Source organism: Populus trichocarpa, chromosome 10 (assembly GCF_000002775.5).
Source record: "Populus trichocarpa isolate Nisqually-1 chromosome 10, P.trichocarpa_v4.1, whole genome shotgun sequence".
NCBI classification, from domain to species: Eukaryota; Viridiplantae; Streptophyta; class Magnoliopsida; order Malpighiales; family Salicaceae; genus Populus; species Populus trichocarpa.
In genome coordinates, this window is record NC_037294.2 from 21565902 (window position 1) to 21587375 (window position 21474).

Sequence of the window (21474 nt, forward strand, 5' to 3'; positions counted from 1 at the left end):
CTTCTTGACAAACAGAAGGTTATTAATGATCATAATTGTGAAAATGACAGTTCAATTATGAAACCTGGAAATTGTGGTTGTGTTTAGTTATAAATAAAAATATAAAATAAATATATTTTTGAATGATTTTGAAATGAATTTCTATATTTTTATTGGAGACTATTTAAGTTTTTTATTTTTGTTGGCTGTGAAAAAAAGAAAGAAAAAAAATGTACAGAGTCGAGGAATGATTTTTTTAAATTAATAAAGTAAATGATTAATCTTTTAGCAATGCTCATGTTTATGTTGTAGTCATCAGTCTGAAACCAAGGAAAAAATGGTGGAAAAAAATCCCGTATTAAAAATCTTAAAATCGAAAGGATAAAACAAGAACAACAAAAAATATTAATGTCAAAGGTCATTAGTCCTAAACGGCTACCGATTTGAGGACCTGCCTGAGAGTCCGTGACCCGCCCATGTTCGTTAACCAATACTAACCAATCAAATCACAGAAGACCGACCAACAACCAATCAGAGACATACTATTCCACTGTACACCCGCCCACACAGGATCCCATCCATTCATTCACTGAACCTAGCAGAATCCTGTAACATTCAAAAACTGGAACACCCCACTTAACCCCCACCCAACAAAAGAGAAGAAAAGAAATTCCCTTTCCTTTCCCTACTCTTTCCATTCCAAGCTAAACTAAAATATCAATGTCAGCGAATCATTTCCATTTCCGGTAATCATTCTTTCTTCTTCTCAATGTTCCACCTCAAATGCTCTAAGTTCATTGAATTCATTCTGTAATTGGGAGCTCGGAGTTTTTTTTTTATTTTTCCTGGAATGGAGGAGTCTGGAAGTTGGTGTGAAGAAGCAACGATAAAGAGCTGGGCTAAACGAACGGAAGAGAGTTATCAGTTACAGCTCGCTCTGGCTTTGAGGCTATCTTCACAAGCTGCTTCAGCTAATGATCCCAGTTTCTTGGATTGGAATTCTAGTGATAGTAACAGAGGAGTTTCTTCTTTCTCTGATTCTCCTGAATCCCTTTCTCATCGTTTTTGGGTACTTTCTGCTCGTCTTTTATTTGTTTTTTTAGTTTTCTTGTATGCATGCATGCAAGCAAGCTAGCTGGAGGATTTCTCCTGAATGTCTAATTTATTTAAAAATACAGATACGAGCATCGCTAATTTTACTCATTCTTTCCGAATTCACTTCCCGAAAAATCTCAACCATTGAAGTGAGTTTACCCCACGAATTCAATTGTTTAAGATTCTCTTTTAGAAGTGATTTCGAAGAAGATTTGGTTACGATGATTTTTTAGAATATTTTTTTGTGCTCTGAAATGGTGTCTGGTTTTTTTTTAAAATGATTTTATTTGTCTCAGGTGAATGGATGTTTGTCTTATAATGATAGAATTCCAGATGGGTTTTACGTAATGCATGGATTGGATCCTTATACATGGAGTATAAGTGCTGATAGTCGTGTCCCGTCTTTTGAATCATTAAAGGCTGTCAATGATTTGTCAATAGAAGTGGTTTTGGTAGATAGATTGAGGGATCCTGGTTTGAAGGAGTTACATAATAGAGTTATTGGTCTTTGGAGTGGCTCGAATACAACAAAAGATGTGGTTGAGCAGCTTGCGAATCTTGTTTGTAATCGTATGGGGTGAGTTCTAGAGTTATCATCAGTTTCGGGTGTTTGCCTTGAATGCTTTTGTGTTATAATTCTTGTTACCTAGGGTTTTTGTTCTTGTCTCAGGGGTGTTGTCTTCAATGAAGATGATGACACTTTCGCCAAATGCTGGAAGGAATGTACTGAAGTTATGAAAAGGCGTTTAGGTTCTGTTGTAATTCTGGTTGGAAGCTTAACGATCGGCCTCTGTGTTCATCGTGCATTACTGTTTAAAGTAAATATCACAAATTTGTTGTTGTTCATTGCATTCTATAGCTTTTTCATGTTGTCCATGTTTGTATTGAATGCATATGATTTGTATGTTAAATGGAAAAATGTAACCTTTTGGCTATATGTGTGTGTGTGTTCCTTTAATTATTTTATCTGTCTCTTCTGACCTAGAAATGTCTCTATTGACAATTTCACATCTCTTGAAATGTGTTTTTTCGTAGGTATTGGCAGACTCTATTAATTTGCCTTGCAGAATTGTTAACGGATGTAAATACTGCAGAAAAGATGTTGTTTCATCCTGTCTTGTTCAAGTTGGTGATGACAGGTATGCGCTTTCAGCCATTTATTATTTGAATTTCAGTATATAGTAGTTTGGAAATATGTGGAGCAATAAGAGTTTTAAAATGTGGGTAAATCAAATTTTGTGATTGGTATATATATTGACAATTTTAGTGTTATGTAGTGCAGACTTAAGAGTGGGAGAAGATGAGTGAATCTTGGATTGCTGTAGGTTTCATCCATGTTTTCCATTGAACCTGCTTGCACTTCCATTTAGGCAATTAGATATAGAGTCGTCCAGTTCCCTAAATAATTACTGCTGTGAGAGGATTCACAGTTGCTTTTGTTTTCAAAGCTCAGTTGTTCGAAATTGTGAGGTTGAATGACTGACCTATCTTTGGGAATTATGGTAGGAGTTTTCCTTTACGGTAGTTCATATTGCTCTATAATTGTTGAAATGAAAGGTCCATGGAGTGGTTGATCTCTTAATTAATTCTATAATCCTCAGGGAATACTTTGTTGATTTGCTTGGAAAGCCAGGAGCCCTAAGCCAGCCTGATTCCTCACTCAATTGTACATCTTCAATATTAGTTTCTTCACCATTGTCTCATCCAAGGTTTAAATCTATCCAAACAACTGAGGACTTCAGGACAATGGCAGCCAAACTCTATTTCCTTGACTGCCAGCCACTTAATCTTGTGTTTGATAATCCTTCATCAGGTGATTCCCTATCTACTTCATGAATCTATAATATTTTAAAAAACATGATCGATGGCTTTGGCATTTCTTTGTCATAATCAGGTGACATAGGGATCAACTTATGCATCATTTAATGTTTGTTTAACCTATTTCTCTACAATCCCCACCACATTTTCATACTTGTTTAAGATGCATAATACTTTCCCTGTGCCTTCAAATTGTAAATTTTGTAAAAAACTAAAGAATTAATTCATATCTTGTGATCAAACTTCATTCAACCGTAACAGTATTTAAATAAATGTAAAGAGTTTGTTAACAGAAAAGAAAAGGCTTAAATATGCTGATTGTAATGCTCAATACTGTTTATTACAGCACACGTGACGTGCCTGACTGTGACTGTGACTATGAGTCTGATCTCCCAAAGAAAATGCTAGAGTGACAACTTATGCTTGTAAATGGTACTTAAAACAATTGAGATTCAGTGAAGTTCTTTGTTAGTGACATTTACAAAGCTTTGATTTTCAGGCACTACTATTCATGAAGATGACAGATTCATTTCAAGGCTTGGTAAAGACATGAAGAACCTTCCACCCACATCAATCAACAAACATGAAGCTTCTCTGTCACCTCTGCACCAAGGAGTTGCTCAGAACATCATGCATGACATGGATCTGCAGGCGCCAAACTCATATAATCCATTTCTGAATGTCGTAAAGACGAAGAACTTCGTTGAAGGTCCCAATGTGCCAAGTTCTATCCTACCAGTTAAGAAAAAACATACAGATCCTGTCATCTCTAATCCAAAGCCTGTTGCTACAAATAATTTGTTGTTCATGGAAATAAACCAGACAATACTAAGTAAATCAAACAATCAACTTCATCTCGAAGAGGAAGATTTCGATGTTCCCTGGAGTGAACTTCTATTGAAGAAGAAAATTGGATCAGGTATTTTTCATTTGAACTTTGGAAGGACCTCACAGCTGCATGATATGGTAGCTATTGATATTTCTGCATCCCCTTCACCCGTCCATTGTATTTTAGTCTGTGAATTTTGTGAGATTTCTTTCATGAAGGATACTAACCAATGCTTCTCAGGCTCCTTTGGAACTGTCTATCATGCTGACTGGCGTGGTTCGGTAAGAATTTCTTCCTTTTATCTAATCATCATAGACATTTTGTTTTGCAAGTTTTGAATATGTATTTATAGCGGTTTTTGAGCGGGAATCTTTCATCTCTATGATTGCTGTTGTTGATGAGATACAAGGTTATATGTATACATTATTTATAAGAAAACCCAGCAGCAAAGTGGTGTACTATTGTGGATTCTGCTACAACACTTGGTGCCTTTACAAAAAAACCAATCTCCTCTTTTGTCATTATCTATTCAGGCTTCCTAGGAGGTTATTGGTTGCAGGACTGCCTTGTATTATGGTTTGTAGACCTATAAAGTAGTTAGGATATGCAGAGTGGTTATTTTTATGTATGCTTTACGATATGCAAAATAATCTTGAGTTGATTACTAGCAATTCTTGCACCTAGAAGTGGTCATTTGAGTGCATCAATTCTTGTCTCAGTCCTTCAGTTCTATCAACTATGTAATCATACTGGATATTTCTATTAGCCCCTTCAGTTTTGTCGCCATGATTAGTTCATTGTTTAAGTTTTGCATCTTCATTTTAATGCTCTGATCTTCATCAGTACTGAAAATATCAATTTCAGGATGTTGCTGTCAAAATTCTCGAGGAGCAAGAATTTCACGCAGAGCGCTTTGAGGAATTTTTGAGTGAGGTACCTATACTTTGTTCTGTGAAAACTAACATTGACTGTCTAGTTTTTCATGTTTCGAGTTAACCTTAATTGCATTGATCCTTGTTTGTCAGGTTTCTATAATGAAACGTTTACGACATCCAAATATTGTTCTCTTTATGGGTGCTGTTACCCAACCCCCTAACTTGTCCATAGTTATGGAGTATTTATCAAGGTATTAAAATTCTTTGTGATGATTTTTGGTAGATAATTTTGTAAGAAATCAACTCTTTGTTAATGTAAATAATTTGCTTTGGACTGCAGAGGCAGCTTGCACAAACTTTTACATCTGCCTGATGCTGCCTTGATACTGAATGAGAGGCGCCGCTTAAATATGGCGAATGATGTTGTATGCTTCTTCTTCTTTTGGCTAATATTTATGTTTCTATGCAAATGGATAATCAGTGGAACAAATGCTAGCAAAAAGTTGGAACTTTAATATCATCATCTAGATGTTGAAAATAAATTTCCTGGATTTAGGAGCTGTTCATTTATCTGTGCAGGCAAAGGGAATGAACTATCTTCATCAGTTTAGACCTCCCATTATTCATCGTGATTTGAAATCTCTAAATCTCTTAGTGGACAGTGCATACAAGGTCAAGGTTAGTATTCCAAAACAGTGATATTTGGATATCCATTTTTATTTACTAATCTTTTTCCTCTTTCAATGAGATGCTTAAAAACTTTCTGCTCTGCTCAAAACCTTTAACCTTAAACCTGAAAATTGTTTTTTCTTCTCTCCTCTCTCTGTGCTTTGGCCTTAAAGTTTCAGTGGTCAAATTTCCCATTGACACAGGACTTCAACAGCTAATCTCATTGTTGATTCCTCCCCTGATTAGCATACAATGCTGAAGTGACTAACTAAATTTGAGAACAGAAATAGAATAACTTAATGGCCTAAGGACCCTCTTATACTCTTAAGAAATAATAAAGAGCAAGCTAATTTTATTGCAATGAAAATGTGGACACTTCTCATGTCTTTTGTGGGAATGTTCATTAACATACTTTGGATGAGAAGACTGACAGGAAAATGTTTATCCAGATTTGTGATTTCGGTCTCTCGCGCTCAAAAGCGAAGACATATATTTCGTCGACAAATGCTGCAGGGACTGTAAGTACTACTTTGGAATCAATAAGTTGTTACATGCACTTCCTTGTATTGTATGTTATATAAACGAAGCATGGATTTGGTTACAAACTTAAGTTTACAATTCTGGACCCTCTTCTTTAGCCTGAGTGGATGGCCCCAGAAGTACTCCGTAATGAGCAATCAAATGAAAAATCAGATGTTTACAGCTTTGGTGTAGTCTTGTGGGAACTTATGACCCTGCAACATCCATGGAGAAATTTAAAACAAGCACAGGTAATTTGCATTCGTATGCTTCATTTCACAAATTGTTGCAAAATTCATACACTGATAATCCAAGAAAATATAGAATTGGTTTCTCTTCATCAACTAATATTTTTGAACTTGAGAATGGATGTGAGATCTTCAAAGGGAAATGCACAGAATATTAACTGGTCAACTGTTGAAGGGTGCTTATTACGCACAGAATACTAACTGCTGCCTGAGATGAAGTCTGTAACTAGAACTATCATAGTTATCGGAACAGATACTAATGTACACATGATTCTGCATTATACAGAACACAAATGCTAGTATTTATGTTAAACGAGTGCTGTATATTTTGCTGCAGATCATTGCTGCTGTTGGTTTTATGGGCGGAAGGCTTGAGATTCCAAGCAATGTAAATCCTTCAGTGGCTGCCTTGATTAAGGTCTGCTTGGATAGGTAAGTGGACGTTCATAATTATATCTCCATAGAGTTTATGGACAAATTTTATTTCCCAACTGTGAAATATATGTATCTTCAAGAAACCCTTCTCAGGGTAAGGAACCAAGTAATGTACAGTGCGCGGCGCCTTTAGTATCTCTATCTCCTTTCTGTCATATTCTAATAGTGGGCTTTCCTTTCACTGCAGCGAGCCCTCAAAACGTCCTTCATTCTCTTATATCATGAAAACTTTACAGGAGCTGATAAACGACTCCATCTCCCAACCAGTTGCTCCTCGAGTAATTCGATGACAGAGCTCTATGTAGTCAAACTGCTCACATGATTTCGGCCCTCTCATTCCCATGATATTTTCCAGGCTTTAACAAGATGTTGATCACCCTTTTTGTGTCTGCCATGAACTAATTCTTGTATCTACAATTGTGAATATACACAAGAGTTGTCAAGATATAAAATATCAAGAAAAATGGGTGGAAAAGCCAGGCTTGTCAAAGAAACTTTCATAGGAGGAGTTGAGGGAGGCTGGTCCATTCATGTTACTAATTATACTGATGTGCCATCATTTGGTTGATATCTTCACTCTGTTGGTCTTATAGTATCAGCCAGGGCCTAGGGTTGCTTATGAGTTATGATTACTATCCTTTAGTGTGAATTTTCTGGCTGCTCAACCGTCAGGTTTGAGAGATGGAGAGAGATCGTGCCATTTACATTTAAATTTTGGGAACTTTTGATAGATCATTTGGCAGTAACTTTCTAATCATACATGTAAATTCTTCTGACAAGCGGTGACTGCTACGGTGACTTCAAGTGACGGGTTATTTTTTTTATCTATTATGAAAAGAATAAATAAAATGCTTGCATGAAAAGTTTTATTATGCTAAAGCTGTAATTATTATTAATATTTAGAGATAAATATAAGAAAGAAAAAATTACGTCCAGTTTTATTAAAAGTTAATAGAATTTTTTCACTATTAAAAGTTATTCAATAACTATAATTACTCCTTTTTGTCGTATTTTTTTATTGAGCAAGTATTAATAATTATAATTTGAGTTTCATGATTGTGTTTATGTATTTTCATTATAAAAAAAATAAAATAAATCTAAATCTTACTTAAAGTCATGGATGGATAAGTTCTCATCTCAACAAAGCATTATTATTTCGGGAGAAAAACAATTCAGGTCCTTATCTTTAAGTACCGCCACAATTTAGTCCTCCGTGAAGTGTAATTCAGTTTTATTTTTCGCTGTGCAAAAGTACCTTAGCCTTGCTGGCAGGTAAAAAGGTCCACGTGTCAGTTTATGTGTGCATATAGTCAATTTTATATACCAGTATTTAAACCGAGCAAGAACTTAGTTACTGACATAATAAAATCACATTTCATAATTTTTTTATATCCTTTGAATTTCTTTATGTTATTTAAATTAAAAAATATTACAAATATAGAATTTTAAATCAGGTTATTCATATAAAAATCTCTATAATTTATATATCTATGACGGTTAAATTATTTATATTATTAAATATAGTCATTGATTGCTTCATTGATATTAAGATAGGAAAAAAAATAAAAATCCATCTTAGAGACAATGACAGTATTGGTAGAGGCAATAGTGGTGGTAATCATGAAATAAATTTATTTTTTAAAATAAAAAATTAAAATATATACCATAAATTATTTATAAAAAAATGGAAAGCCAAAATGAAATTTGAAAAATTATTTTTATTAAAAACAAATATAATCAAAACGTTTCACCATAAAATTTTCCTATATTTACATTAGGCCTGGCTCTATGTCGGGTCATTCTTAACATTGGCCCAAACATGAAGCCCAGACCATGTCCATATTCCCTAAACCCTAATCTCTCAGAACTCTCAGTTTCTGTCTTATATCTTTAACTCTCCTCTCTCTCTTGTTCCTTCTCTAATATCTTCCGTCTTTTCTTTTCCTGACAACCAAACAAGATTCCTCTCGATTCGCTGTTTGTTCATTACCATGGGGGCGAAAGCAAAGAAATCACTGAAAAAGAAAATGAGCAAAATTTCTTCTTCTACGTCAACCCAGTTAGTTAATGGAAAACAAGCCGCTGCTGATTTCTTGGTATGTTTTTTAATTTTTTTCTTCTTACATCAAATTTTTTGTTTTTTTTCGTAATTTATTTTCGTGTTAAAAAATAGCCATTAGAAGGTGGACCGGCGCGGAAGTTACCGGAATTGAAAGAGCTGAAAAAGAAGTCCGGTGTGCTGTATATTGGTAGGATACCTCATGGTTTCTACGAGGAAGAAATGAAAGGTAAGGTTTAATTTGTTATTAATGGGTGGTGTTTATGTTTTGTTGAGATTGTGTTTTGTGGTTTTGTTTATTAGATTTTTGTTGTATGTTTCAGCTTATTTTTCGCAATTCGGTACTATCAAGAGATTGAGAATTGCGAGGAATAAAAAGGTTAGTCTTTTCTTGGTACTTTGTATGTGCTATGTAGACTAATGATGTCTTAAATGCAGTAGTTGGTGTGGTTTTAATTCTAACTTGGTGTTTGTATGTGTGATTTTTGGCAGACTGGAAAATCAAAGCATTTTGGATTCATGGAATTTGAAGATCCTGAGGTTGTAGATTTTAAAATTGTAGTATTGGTTGAATGTTGATGTTTCTGAGGATTTATAACAAAACCCCTTTGCTGATTGCAGGTGGCAGAAGTTGTAGCTGAATGTATGCATAACTATCTGTTGTTTGAGCATCTTTTGCAAGTCTATGTTATTCCACAGGAGCATGTTCATCCTAAATTGTAAGCAATTTATCTTTTTTACTTTACATAGTGCAAAGGAAAGATAGCATCATGTGATTTATTTCCGTAGGCTTTCACCGATTATATCCTGCTGATGGGTTTTATTCTTTCTTTATTGGCTAAATTCTTGGATATGTGAACTTGGAAACTATAAACACAGAATCCTATACTGTTTACTTTGGTTGCCTCCCCCATATGCTATGGTTACTCATTTTGTTTTTCCTTTTTCTTTTTGGGGACACATAGATGGAAAGGTTTTAATTATCGTTTCAACCCTGTGGACCGGCTTCAAACCGAAAGAAAACGACAGAACAAGGTATGCAGTGGATAGGAAGTGATAATCATGAGGAATTATAGTTTTCATGCTATAGAAGGAAAAATGTTATTTCTGACCATTGCTTGATAACCCTTTTGTTTTGTGCTATGGCTATTCAGGAGAGAACACTTGATGAGCACAGAAGATTGGTGGGCAGGATTATGAAGCGAGATCAGAAGCGACGAAAAAAGATAGAAGCTGCTGGTTTGGATTATGAGTGCCCGGAATTTGTAAGAGCTCTTATCATTTTTCTCCTTTTAATACTTGACTAAGTACAAAGATAATTGGGGAAAAGGAACAGGAGAAGGAAATCAGCCTGCTATGTCTAGCATCAAGATTTAGAATAAATTTTTTCCATTGCTTTAGTCAATCTCACCAGTCTAGTTGATGTCAATGGGAAAGCATTACCATGTACACAACAAACATTTGTATTCTTGAGTCTACGGATCAGATCTCTAACTGCTGAGTGATATGAAAAATTTCCAATACTCATAGTGGTCTTTTTCACCCAAGATTTCTTCCCTTTTCCTGCATCCCTGATTCCAATAGATTCCTTGTTTGAACCATGACCATAACTGCTCTTGCATTTAGCATGGAGCTGTGATCAGTTGTACTTTCTTGGAAATAGAATATTGACTCACTTAGAATGCTGCTGAGCTTTCTGTTTATCTTAGATGGTAACAAATACTTTGAATGCATATATTGTCTCTGATGCTCATACTCATTTGATACAAGTCAGCTTCTCTCTGATCTGTAAGCATGTCATCCTAGTTATTGTTGGGTGACTCAAGAAATGTGATTGTAAGACAAAATGCAGGATATAAAAGCTTTCAGATTCCTTTGAACATGGTGGCACAGAATATTTCTGTTCAACCACTCGTTCGTAGATCAAAACAAAATCATGTATATAAACCCCCCCGCCTGTTCTTTCCAGCATAGTCCCTACATATTTTTCTCTTTCACGAATAGCGTTTACTGCTATTCGACTCTGTTTGCCATTGGTGGGCCACTCTTAAGCTTACCTTGGTTGTATAGAATCATTTTTATCTGTGGTGTAAAAATTCTATTCATAGTGAATAGTGGCTATCAATACCTTTTCTTTACTTTTATGAATATTACTTTGATGGTTTAGAGAAATGAAGTTTAGCATAAAAGCATTGAATTCCGTGGTGATGATTATTTATTGCCATGTTGTGGTACAAACCAAGAATGGATCTTTCTGCCTTTGTTTTGGTATCTATGTATTATGACTGATCAAAATATTTTATGCCACCCTCCTTTTTTTGCAGGTTGGTGATGTCAAGTGTGTGCCAAAGAAGATTAAGTTCAGCCAAGATTAGGATTCTGTGGAATTCCTTGAGAATCACTGTTGTGGTAATTTTTCATTTTTTTTGTAGCGTATATCAGCTTTTGCACCTTACATGAGTTCAGTGGATGCTCACTCTCACTTTCTCCTGCTAGGTTTTTTGTCAACGAGAAAAGGAAGTAAGGGAGGACTGTGATGCAAGAGTATATTGCCATCTCAAATGGTGAATCCAGCTGTTTGGAGAAGTTTCTGAATGTAGACATGGAAGCCTGTATCTGACCTTTTGCTTCTATATGTTATAGCTGTTTTTTCACAAATCTTATCCTAACAATCCACTAGTCGATGATGCTAGGATTATTTAATGTCAAAGTAGAAAATTTGTGTGGGTTTTATTTTATTTGAATTCAGTCTTGTTCCGAATATCCCTTGCTTCTTTTTGGTTGTTTCCCACTGATATCATTTCTGGCTACTGCTCATTCTCTTTTTCCATAGTGTTTTTGGCATACAAGCTACGAATGAAAAAAAAAGGGGGGGGGGGGGGGCCTCCCTCGCCTCCTGGCTTTACTGTTCAAATTGACAACATTGACAAACCGTTAGTGTTGCAATCCATCTGCCTCAGCAGGATTATTTCGTAAAGCATGACAGATGGTATCTTACCATTTAAAAGATAGTTCATAGCCCAGCTCCTGTCGCCTGCGAGCCTCATATAGCAGATTAGAGTGGAGATGTTCAACAGTTATGGATGCTTGGGAATTCACATGATAAAAGTGTCTTCCAGTTATGCTCTGCTTGAATGCACCGAGCAAACTTGAGACGGTAGATTGCAGCACCAGACGACACGCCTATCTCTACATAGGCGTGCAGATCGTTTGCAATTGTGCGTCTTCATACCGATTATCTGCGAGGGAACATCGCCAATTGAATATTTTTTTGTTCACAATTTGACCCATGACAACAGAGAAGTAGTGTTGCTTTTAGCAGACGACTTTCCCACATTATAACCAACTTTCTGCTTCTTGGACCTTTCTTTTACCTGCTCAGGTTCTTTTTTTCTCTTTTCCCATTCGTTTGCAACTAATTCATTCGAAGACACACGACAATTGACATTGCCAGATAGAATTGATCATACACAGGATTCAAACTCTTCTCAGGTAAAGCTAATTATACTGAACGCAATGGTGAACCGAAAAATCTGTATACTTTCTTAAGAGATTTTATGATGTTTAAGCTATAACTACTAAAGAGAGCTGCATTTACTCTTGTGTCCATCTCTCTACTATTGAGGAAGTGATCACAAAAAAAGTTCTCTGACATTAAACTTCTTTACCCAAATTTAACCAACGAAGCAACCCATCAAAAGGAAAGTGCAGTGCTGGAATAAGTTACTGATGTTCCTTCTTCAGACAAACTTCGTGACACCATATTGAAACAAGTAGCTAGGATACAACTTGGCTCCACCCAGATTTTAGTAAATCTTAGCTCCAAACAAGTTGAAATCAGCTACATGGATTCTGCTTCTCCATTCAATAATTCATTAAATAACATAGTACTTGAACAAGTGGGACAAGTTCAAGGAGCTACATAACCTCTCCAATGATATATAAAAGCAACTTCAACCATAAAGCATTGTACGGTTCAACAACAGAAAACGAAAGACAATAATTTCTGCCAGTAAATTCCCAAGAACCAATAACGCATGCCAAATATAAAATTCAATAAATTATTACAACCATCAAGAAAGACTCCAAGGAGGAGTAAAATACCCTCAAAGAAGAGTAATGAGGATGAAAATAAGGAGAGCAGCAATGAAAGAGTACTTAACAGCAGCAACAAGAATAGCCAAAGCGATAACGAAAAGCTGCCAAAGAACTTGAACACTAGCCCAGGACAACAAACCAGTTAATCCAACGGCCAAGATATTATCGGGATCTGGGTTCAGTAACAAATCACCCCACTTGATATCGAATAAGGGAGGTGGCTGATCTTGCTTCAAATCATAACCACCGCCACTGTTATTGGAAGACCCATTTTTCTTTTCTTGTTCTGGTTCTTTGGGTTCTTGAGCTGGGTCGTTATTGTTGTTGGTTCGTGCAAAAACGAGTCTTGGATGGGTTTTCTTGGAGATTTTGAGAGGGAAAGAAGCGGGAGGGAGAGTGGGTTGGGGATGGAGAAGAGGGGTTCTTGAAAATGAAGGGATTTGTGGGTGCAAGGAAAAATCAAGCCCTAACATTTTATCAATGGCATATCGAATTAAAAAAAATAAAAAAAGTTGGAAAATATAACATACAACTCTTAGAACAGTTTTTTTTTTTTTTTTTTCAATTTTTTTATATTGATTCCTGGTTAATCAGGAATTAAAAAAAATAGATAAAAAATGAAAATAACTTGAAACCGACCACAGTGGGAGTCGAACCCACGACCTTTTGATCCGAAGTCAAACGCGCTAATCCACTGCGCTATGCGGTCCTTCGAAGGTGTTTAAGCAATAAAGGTTATATAATGCATGCTTCTCAAATGGAGTTGTGGAGCATTTCATATTCGCATAGAAGGCAAAAAGGTATGGCATCTAGCAATTTAGCAATGTTAAAGACCTAAACTTAATTTGCTTCATGACATTGATGTGTTTTGTCCACTAGAAATCGCATTGAAGGTTTATATATATTAACCAATGGAATATCAAATGGGTCGTGGGCTATGAAATAGGATAGGGGAATAGCCCACCCCCCCTTCCCCAATTCTCAAAACTCCAGTTCCATTTGGTTCCGTATTTCAAACACAAAACCAGCTTGTATTAGAATCCCTAGTTTTATATGATAGTTTTTTGTTGAGAAAAGAAAAGAAAAGAATGTCATAGGCTGGCACAAGCCCCGCTAGGGGCCTAGCTAGGCTTTCGACCGAGTGAAAATCCTTTGCCTTTCTAGTACATCAATATTGTCTTTTGCTTTCGACAATATACACTTTCCGTTTTGTACCTAACTGGCCTCTCCTCCACAGCTCCGATGGTTAATTAGGGCACAGCTAGGTTAAGACTCAAGACCAGTGGAGTCTTGGGCACCTTTCTGTTTCTTACTACTTCCAAAAGCTACCCTTCTTTATAAATATATCTACTGCATTTCTGTAATTTCCTAATATCATGACCTTTTCTTCTTCTTGTTACCGTTGCATTTGGGCCGTCCAATGCATGTAAAACTCATCAAGAGAATCGGGTGGCAAAAGGCAAAACAAGAGATTATCCAATGATAGTCTTAGAAAAAGGACCCTCCCCTTTTCTTCTTCTTCTTCTCTCTCAGAATCAATATGCAGATCTCCATAGTCTACATCCGATCCATCACCAGCCAGTCCATTTCCAAATCAGGAACCCCACCACATTCTCAACTTGTTCGTACAATAGTTTGACATGATGTGTTTGTGATGTCCAGCTATATGAAATGAGGATCCACACAATTACCCTTTTAGGCATAGACAAACCCATCTTCCCTTCATGGATGACAAGGTCTCCCATCTTACCAATAAATCCACCCACCCAAATCATTTTCATTACTTTAATCATTTGCTTTATTATATCTTCCAGGTCAGATATGATCTTTGACAATCAACATTCATTCTTTCAGTGCCTTTTAATTACAAAAAAAATGCTTCGCCTAGCTAGTATGCCTTCAAGATTGCCTTTAAAAGCATTCCAGGACATCCATCTTTATGCAAGACAGTTTTTCGTTCTCTTATTGGCCACCACAGTTCTTTTGCATCATTGCAATGAGTGCTCAAATCGTTTTTTTTTTTTTTTTTTAATATAGAAACATTAAATTTTGTAAAAATAAGTAAAAAATCCAGCTATAATAATGAAAAGTCTGATGATGCACCGAAATCATGAATCGGATAAAAATTCAGCTATGATCACAGATATTGAATTCGGTCTAATCTGAGAAGCTAATTTAGAATATAACTCCAGATTTAGGCTGTGTTTTTTTAGAAAAAAATTAATCTAAAATTAACTTGATTTAACTAGATCAAAATTCAATTTGAAATCGAAGACTTGAGCTTTGGCCAAGGCATGCTTAACCTATGATTCAGAATATAATATTGATTAATTATATAAAAAAATTAATGCATGCATGCATGTGTGAACTAGCTTATTCTAAAAAATATGCAGTGATACTATAAAAATATAAAAATGGTTCAAACACACATTTAAAAAACTGTTTTGAAACATTTAAACACAAATTCCATTGATTGGTGAAAAATATCTCAATCTAATTAATAAATTAACCAATATAATATCAGTTAAAACTTATTCACTGTGTAAAAAACTGTACTTAACATTGTCGCGTGAAACTTACATTATCGAATATTCATATTCTAGTACGTACGTAGCATGCAGTAAGTTGAATGCAAAATTGTTTAGGAGAAGTCGTCAGTGACAGAACCTCCATGAGAATGATCTCATCGTGGCCTGGTTCAGTAATAATTGACTGCTTAAGCTAGCTGACCTCCAAATTTGCTGGCTCTTTTATGGATATTTTTTGTTTTTTTTTTAATAAAGAAAAACAATACTGAAGGGATGTCACTTCACTTCGATAGGGTCAGCAACGTCTGGGGTAAGTAACCAGGTCTGACAAGTGTCTTAGGAGGTGATTCAGATTCTTTGCTCTTCCAATCTTACGTGAGAAACATTGATGATATAAGAGATTCAGGGACAACTCACTTCTTGTTGACACATGAACAAGACAACTAAGGTTTCAGTTTTTTTGAGTGTGAGGCCACTATTATAAATTGCCCCTCCCTTTTTTTCCCCCTTTCTTGATGCTTACCCCACCGATCAAATCTGGTTGAATTTTAATATTGATTAATCTAGTTAAATTTGAGTAATTAACTTGAATTACAGCCTAATAAAAGTTACTGGGATTAAAATTATGATTTTTTTTTATATAAAATTAAAACCTAGATCCAAGTTTGATGTAATAATCTAGGTTTTTTTAAAAAAAATTTAAATCCCAAATCGTAACGGCTAATGAAATCCAAATAGTATCACTTGACTTTTTGGCTATACTTGAGGCACCCGAGTGCCTGAAGAGTTAAAAGTTGTAGTTTTAATTCTATCAGGGAAGAGAAATTAATGAAATGAGGAAAGACGTTGCCTTTCTAGTCGAGTAAGCAAAGCAATCGAGATATTTATCAATAAAAGAAAAGTTTTTTCTTTTTTATAGTACTGGGATCTACAGTAACCAACCTTTCATATACAGACCCAAACCCGTTTTGCACCATTAGATTTTATAGTGGATTAATCTGAACTCAAACGAAGTGTTGAGAGTTTTTTTTTTTTTTAATTTAATATCTTACTTCAATGGTTTAAATTAAATAGCTATGATTATATATTAATTCTCAATTATTGTTATTTATGTTGTTCATTAATATCTTGCAGGATACATACATACATACATACATACATACATATACACACACACACACATATATATATATATAATGAGATAAAATTACAAAACATCTAGCATTTTCTCACACTAGTCACCAATGATTTTTATTTTTATTTTTTTTAAAAAAAGAAACTATGTCTTCATCATATAAAATATGAGTATTAAATAAAAATAGCATAACATTTCAAATTTCAATATAATTCTTTTTATTTCATTTTAATATCAGATTATGTATTAAAAGAGTAAAACATTAAGGCTAGTTTTGATTTTATCTTAATTACCCTATTTCCATGTCGCAACCTCTCTCTCTCTCTCTCTCTCTCTCTCTGTATATGCATTATGCATTATACCGAGGAAGGAATTAAAAGGTTCACATCATGCCCTCCTCATGGCAGGAACTTTCTGCATGCTGCTCGTATCTCTCTACCTTTGCTTCGATCCTCTTCATATGGTCAGTGACGCAAGATTCTAAGTGTGTGTTGAGGTGTGGTGGGCAAGCATGAAAAAAGAACATACCTTTCTCTTTCTCTTTCTCTTCCTCCCAAGACATTCATACAATTTCTTTTTACTGCTTGTTAATCAATATCACAATGCACCATGCACTGCCAAAATCTCTAGTTCCATAGACAGCTAGCATTTCATTTCAGATATATATTAATTGCGGCAATAAAAGTTTTGAATGAAAATATAATATTTTATTCTTAATGTATGTTTAATATTATAATGATGATACGAGAAAAAACTAAATAATATAAAATACTAGCGTTTTCTAAACGCGGTTATATACTAGATGCTTTGTATACAGAATTTACTCATGATTAAATAAATTAAATAATATAAAACATTATCATTATCTACACAACAATTATTAAATACTTTATAGATGGCATTAATGAACAAGCATAGCCTAAATTCAAGTTAAACTTTCTCACTCCGGTATGGTTAAATCTAAAGAATGTTGACTTTTGAATCAATAACTTAACCAATGATGACGAACAAGAGAGATTGACCCACCACTAAACTTGCAAAGATTGGAATGTGTGAATCTACTATACTATACTATACTATACTATATATATTTATAAGTTTAATTATTAAAGTAGTATTTACAAAAAAATCCTTTTTATAACCTTAGTTTTTTTAGATAATTCAAACCCAAAATATAAGTTAGTAGTAGCTAGCAAAATATAAGTTAGTACCCGAACCAACAGTCGGAGGGTTGAGCTAGCAAGCAATATGGCTTCTTCTAGGGCACCAAACTGATGATCATGTATGTTAAGGACAGGAAGCAAAATGGTCGGTCAAAAGGTCAAATCCAAAACACTGTACACGCGTCATCTGATCAGAGCTTGAATAGTGGGTTATCATCCTCGTGTAATTCTTTGACATTTGTCACAATCTAGTTGGTCCATACACATTACGTAATGTTCTCCTTCTCTTTCTAGATAGAAAGACAGGGAGAAAGAGAAAGATTAATGAAGTAGCAGTGTTTCAACAAAAAAAAAAAAAAAAATGAAGTAGCAGTGATGAAAAGGTGCGGTAGACTCGGATCCTGTCTCCCCAAGAACAAAGTTCCAAATTTATCCATTCATCTAGCTTTATAATTTTAAGCCCCCCAACAAAAGAGAAAAAAAATCTCTCTTTCTCCTTTTCTTTCTCTGTCTGTAAGATTTTCTTGGTTTCAAAACCTAGTGGGAGGGTTGTAGAAGTAGCAGGAAATGAGTGAACACCACCACCAGTACGGACTGCCAGATCTCCGGCAACTGGTGGCCGGAAGAGCTCATTTTCAAGGAACCCAGCAAGGTAACGAGCCATTCTTTGTTCAAAGTAGGAATCTTGTACCACAAACACACCACTTTGAGTCCATTATGGTTGGTCATGAAGCAATGTTGCCTAGTGGTTTAGTCAAGCTTGGCGGGCGTCATCATGATCATTATTGCACCAATGCCACTAATATTACTACTAATAATACTATAACTAGTGCTACAATTGGTACTAGCAGTTCAGCTGGTGCTGGTACACTATACGGAGTAGAAATGGAAAATGCTACTGCTGCTGGGTGGATTGGAAATGATGGAGGCAATAATAGTAGATGGCCAAGACAAGAGACTCTTACACTTCTTGAGATCAGATCTAGGCTCGATTCCAGGTTCAAGGAGGCTAATCAAAAAGGTCCATTATGGGATGAGGTTTCTAGGTACTATGCTTTCTTTTTTTCATGCCATATAAATTCTACCGAATCCTTTTGTGTAATATCCTTTTCCTTTTAGTGTTTCTTATTCTAGCTAGCTACTTCTTGCATTGCTGATACTGGATTAGGAAACCCTAATTTGGTTTTGTCATGAAGTGAACAATATGGATTTTTTCTTTCTTTTCTTTTCATTGTGTCAAGGGCTCAAGCTTAATTTGAATCAATTTTAATTGCTTATTTGATATTATCTTCTCTTGAGATCATTTTGTGATTTCCTTTTAATGGCCATTTACTGGTTTTTGATATCATAATCTCTTTCCTAATTAAGTTTCTGTTATGAACTTCCTGGGAGCAATTGGGGTATTGGAAGTGCTAGCTAGCTAGTCTCTTCTTCTTCTTCTTCTTCCCCCTCCTCCTCCTTTGAGAGAGGTAGAAATAACTAGTTAATGAAGTTAAAGAGAGACAAGATCATAACTTAAGTGGTGGGATCTTCATTAATTACATGCCAAGAAGAATGTTTTTGAGTATTTAATGCTTTAATTACTAAAAAATGATGGTCAATAAACTAATTAATAAGGATTTGTTTTTGTGTGATAGTATTATTAGTATAGACAGACACGGAATTTCTACCTAGGTTTTTCTTTACTTTGAAATTTGTACTTGTCTGCCTGTTTTTACATATAATACTGTTTCTTATTCTAGTAGTAATATTGAGTCATTTTGACTTTGCTGATAATCAGGATCATGGCCGAGGAACATGGGTATCAGAGAAGTGGCAAGAAATGTAGAGAGAAGTTTGAGAACTTGTACAAGTACTACAAGAAGACCAAGGAAGGTAAAGCTGGGAGACAAGATGGGAAGCACTACAGGTTCTTTAGACAGCTTGAAGCCCTTTATGGAGAACCCAGCAACCAAGCTCCAGCCTCGGAAACCCATTTTGCAAACAACACTCTTCTTTATCAAACTCCATTGAGCAACACCATCAACCAAGAAAGTCAAGAAACATTTCAAGAAAACAAGCATAGTGAAAGTCTGAGTTTCTCCAACACGTCTGAATTTGAGACTTCCTCGTCAGAAAACAATGATGATGACCTTTCAGCTATTGCTTACAACATGATGAACCGATCAACGGAAAAGCAGAAAGGGGTAAATGAGAGCCAAAGTCTTGCAGGGCCTAAAAAGAGTTGGAGAACAAAAGTTGAGGACTTTGTGGACTCACAGATGAGGAAGTTGATGGAGAAACAAGATGCCTGGATGGAGAAAATGTTGAAGACCATTGAAGATAGAGAGTATGAGAGAATGTGTAGAGAGGAAGAGTGGACAAAGCAAGAGTTGGCTCGGTTCGATCGGGAACATGAATTTTGGGCTAAAGAGAGAGCATGGATTGAATCTAGAGATAGTGCATTAATGGAAGCCTTGAAGAAACATGCAGAGAAAGGACCCGAACTGTCATCGTCAGTTGAGCATATTGCTGTAGCAACTCAAAGGCACAACAACAACCAGGACAGCACTAGTGCTAAAAAGATTCAGAAAGACAAGTTCAACAACATTATATGGACCGAGCCCGAGATTCTAAGCTTCATACAGCTCAGAACTTCCATGGAATCAAGATTTCAAGAAAGTGGGTATTCGAATGAAGGACTTTGGGAAGAGATAGCAGAAGAAATGGCTAGTTTAGGCTATGATAGGAGTGTGGACGAGTGTAAGGAGAAATGGGAAAGCATGAATATCTACCTTAACATGACAACAGAGTCTAACAAGAAGCGGAAAGATCAGGATTTAAGGACCAACGATTATTTTCAGCTGCTTGAATCCTATAATGGCATGAATTCATCGCCTTCTAATTCTTATTTGGGTACTCAAGTGAATGATAACAGCTGCTTTCAGGTTCAAATAAATGAAGGAGATCAGCAGCAGCATTTGTGGAATACTAACAAGTTTGACTTGAAGCTCAACAAGGAGAAGAACCAGCAAGTTTGGCACAAGTAATTAATAATTAATTAGATGATATTTTCAGTTGTTTTTCTTGATTAGTTCTATAGATGTCAATTAACTTGTTAATCATGAGACTTAAGGTGGTAGCTATTGCCATATTGTGTGACATTTGGGGATGAGGTTGTTCATTTGTGTAAGTAATTAAGAACTGACTAGGGAGAGTTTATTAGACCATGAAATCCATGTCTTTCGTGGCCAGAACATAAAGGGCTGAGGGTTTTTACTAAAAACAAAATGGTTTTTTTTATATGGTTTTTTATTTTCTAGCTAATCATTTATTTTAATTTATTTAGGTTCTTAGCTAAGAAACTTGATTATAATTTTTTTTTTAATTTCCAAGTAATTAAATACGAGTGATTTGGTTTTAAAAATGTATTCGTCTTGAATTTTTAGTATTTTTTTAATAATTTTAATATATTAATATTAAAAAACTAGTCGATACTTATTAATATAAAGTATTTGTTAACAGTGAAACTAAAAAGTTTTATAAAAGTTGAATTTAAAATTGTTTTTAGAAGTTATTGACAGAACCTCCATGAGAATGATCTCATCATGGCCTGGTTCAGTAATAATTGACTGCTCAAGCTAGCTGACCTCCAAATTTGTTCGCTCTTTAATGGATATTGTTTTTTTTTTTAAAAAAAAAAAAAAACAATAGGACTGAAGGGATGTAACTTCACTTCACTCATCCAAGCATGGGAGAATGGAAAGGTTGGTTTAGCATCGAAGAACTTAATAACCTGGTTTTATTTGAATTATACGAAGAAGAAAACGATAATATATAATAACAAACACACACACACACACACACACACACACACACACACACACACACATATATATATATATATATATTAATTAATGAGGACAAAACAATATTAACTTAAAAAATACAATTTCTTTTTACCCAAAAACACCCTTTCAACCAATTTTTGATCTAAAATATTTAGGAAACACCCTTAAAAACTTTGTTAAACCTATCTTTTACC

At 35.1% G+C, this 21474-nt stretch overlaps 3 protein-coding genes and 1 non-coding gene across 5 annotated transcripts; 3 read left to right on the forward strand and 1 right to left on the reverse strand.

Annotated features, from left to right (window-relative positions):
* The first annotated feature begins 76 nt into the window (after positions 1-76).
* On the forward strand, positions 77-7339 carry LOC7491639 (serine/threonine-protein kinase CTR1). The gene is made up of 16 exons (XM_024610467.2): positions 77-1048; positions 1158-1223; positions 1371-1651; positions 1745-1892; positions 2110-2213; positions 2676-2887; positions 3392-3811; positions 3962-4002; positions 4586-4654; positions 4747-4847; positions 4937-5021; positions 5176-5274; positions 5715-5783; positions 5904-6035; positions 6370-6464; positions 6655-7339. Exons 1-16 carry the CDS (start codon positions 830-832, stop codon positions 6755-6757), a joined length of 2244 nt encoding a protein of 747 aa, XP_024466235.1. The 5' UTR covers positions 77-829; the 3' UTR covers positions 6758-7339.
* Positions 7340-8313: 974 nt separating this feature from the next.
* Positions 8314-11289, forward strand: LOC7477188 (uncharacterized RNA-binding protein C1827.05c). The gene is made up of 9 exons (XM_024611196.2): positions 8314-8563; positions 8641-8755; positions 8850-8905; positions 9019-9066; positions 9148-9245; positions 9492-9561; positions 9681-9791; positions 10851-10935; positions 11023-11289. Exons 1-8 carry the CDS (start codon positions 8459-8461, stop codon positions 10899-10901), a joined length of 654 nt encoding a protein of 217 aa, XP_024466964.1. The 5' UTR covers positions 8314-8458; the 3' UTR covers positions 10902-10935; positions 11023-11289.
* A 1970-nt stretch (positions 11290-13259) lies between these two features.
* On the reverse strand, positions 13260-13333 carry TRNAR-UCG (transfer RNA arginine (anticodon UCG)). The gene has a single exon. It is a non-coding gene; the product is annotated as a tRNA-Arg (tRNA).
* Positions 13334-17797: 4464 nt separating this feature from the next.
* On the forward strand, positions 17798-20732 carry LOC7491637 (trihelix transcription factor PTL). 2 transcript variants are annotated; one of them, XM_052456150.1, is made up of 3 exons: positions 17801-18102; positions 18302-18496; positions 19231-20732. In XM_052456150.1, the coding sequence occupies exons 2-3, from the start codon at positions 18336-18338 to the stop codon at positions 20477-20479; spliced, it is 1410 nt and encodes a 469-aa protein (XP_052312110.1). In that variant the 5' UTR covers positions 17801-18102; positions 18302-18335; the 3' UTR covers positions 20480-20732. The 2 variants fall into 2 exon arrangements, with proteins under 2 accessions (XP_002316512.3, XP_052312110.1); XM_002316476.4 differs by having other exon boundaries at positions 17798-18496.
* Positions 20733-21474: the final 742 nt, after the last annotated feature.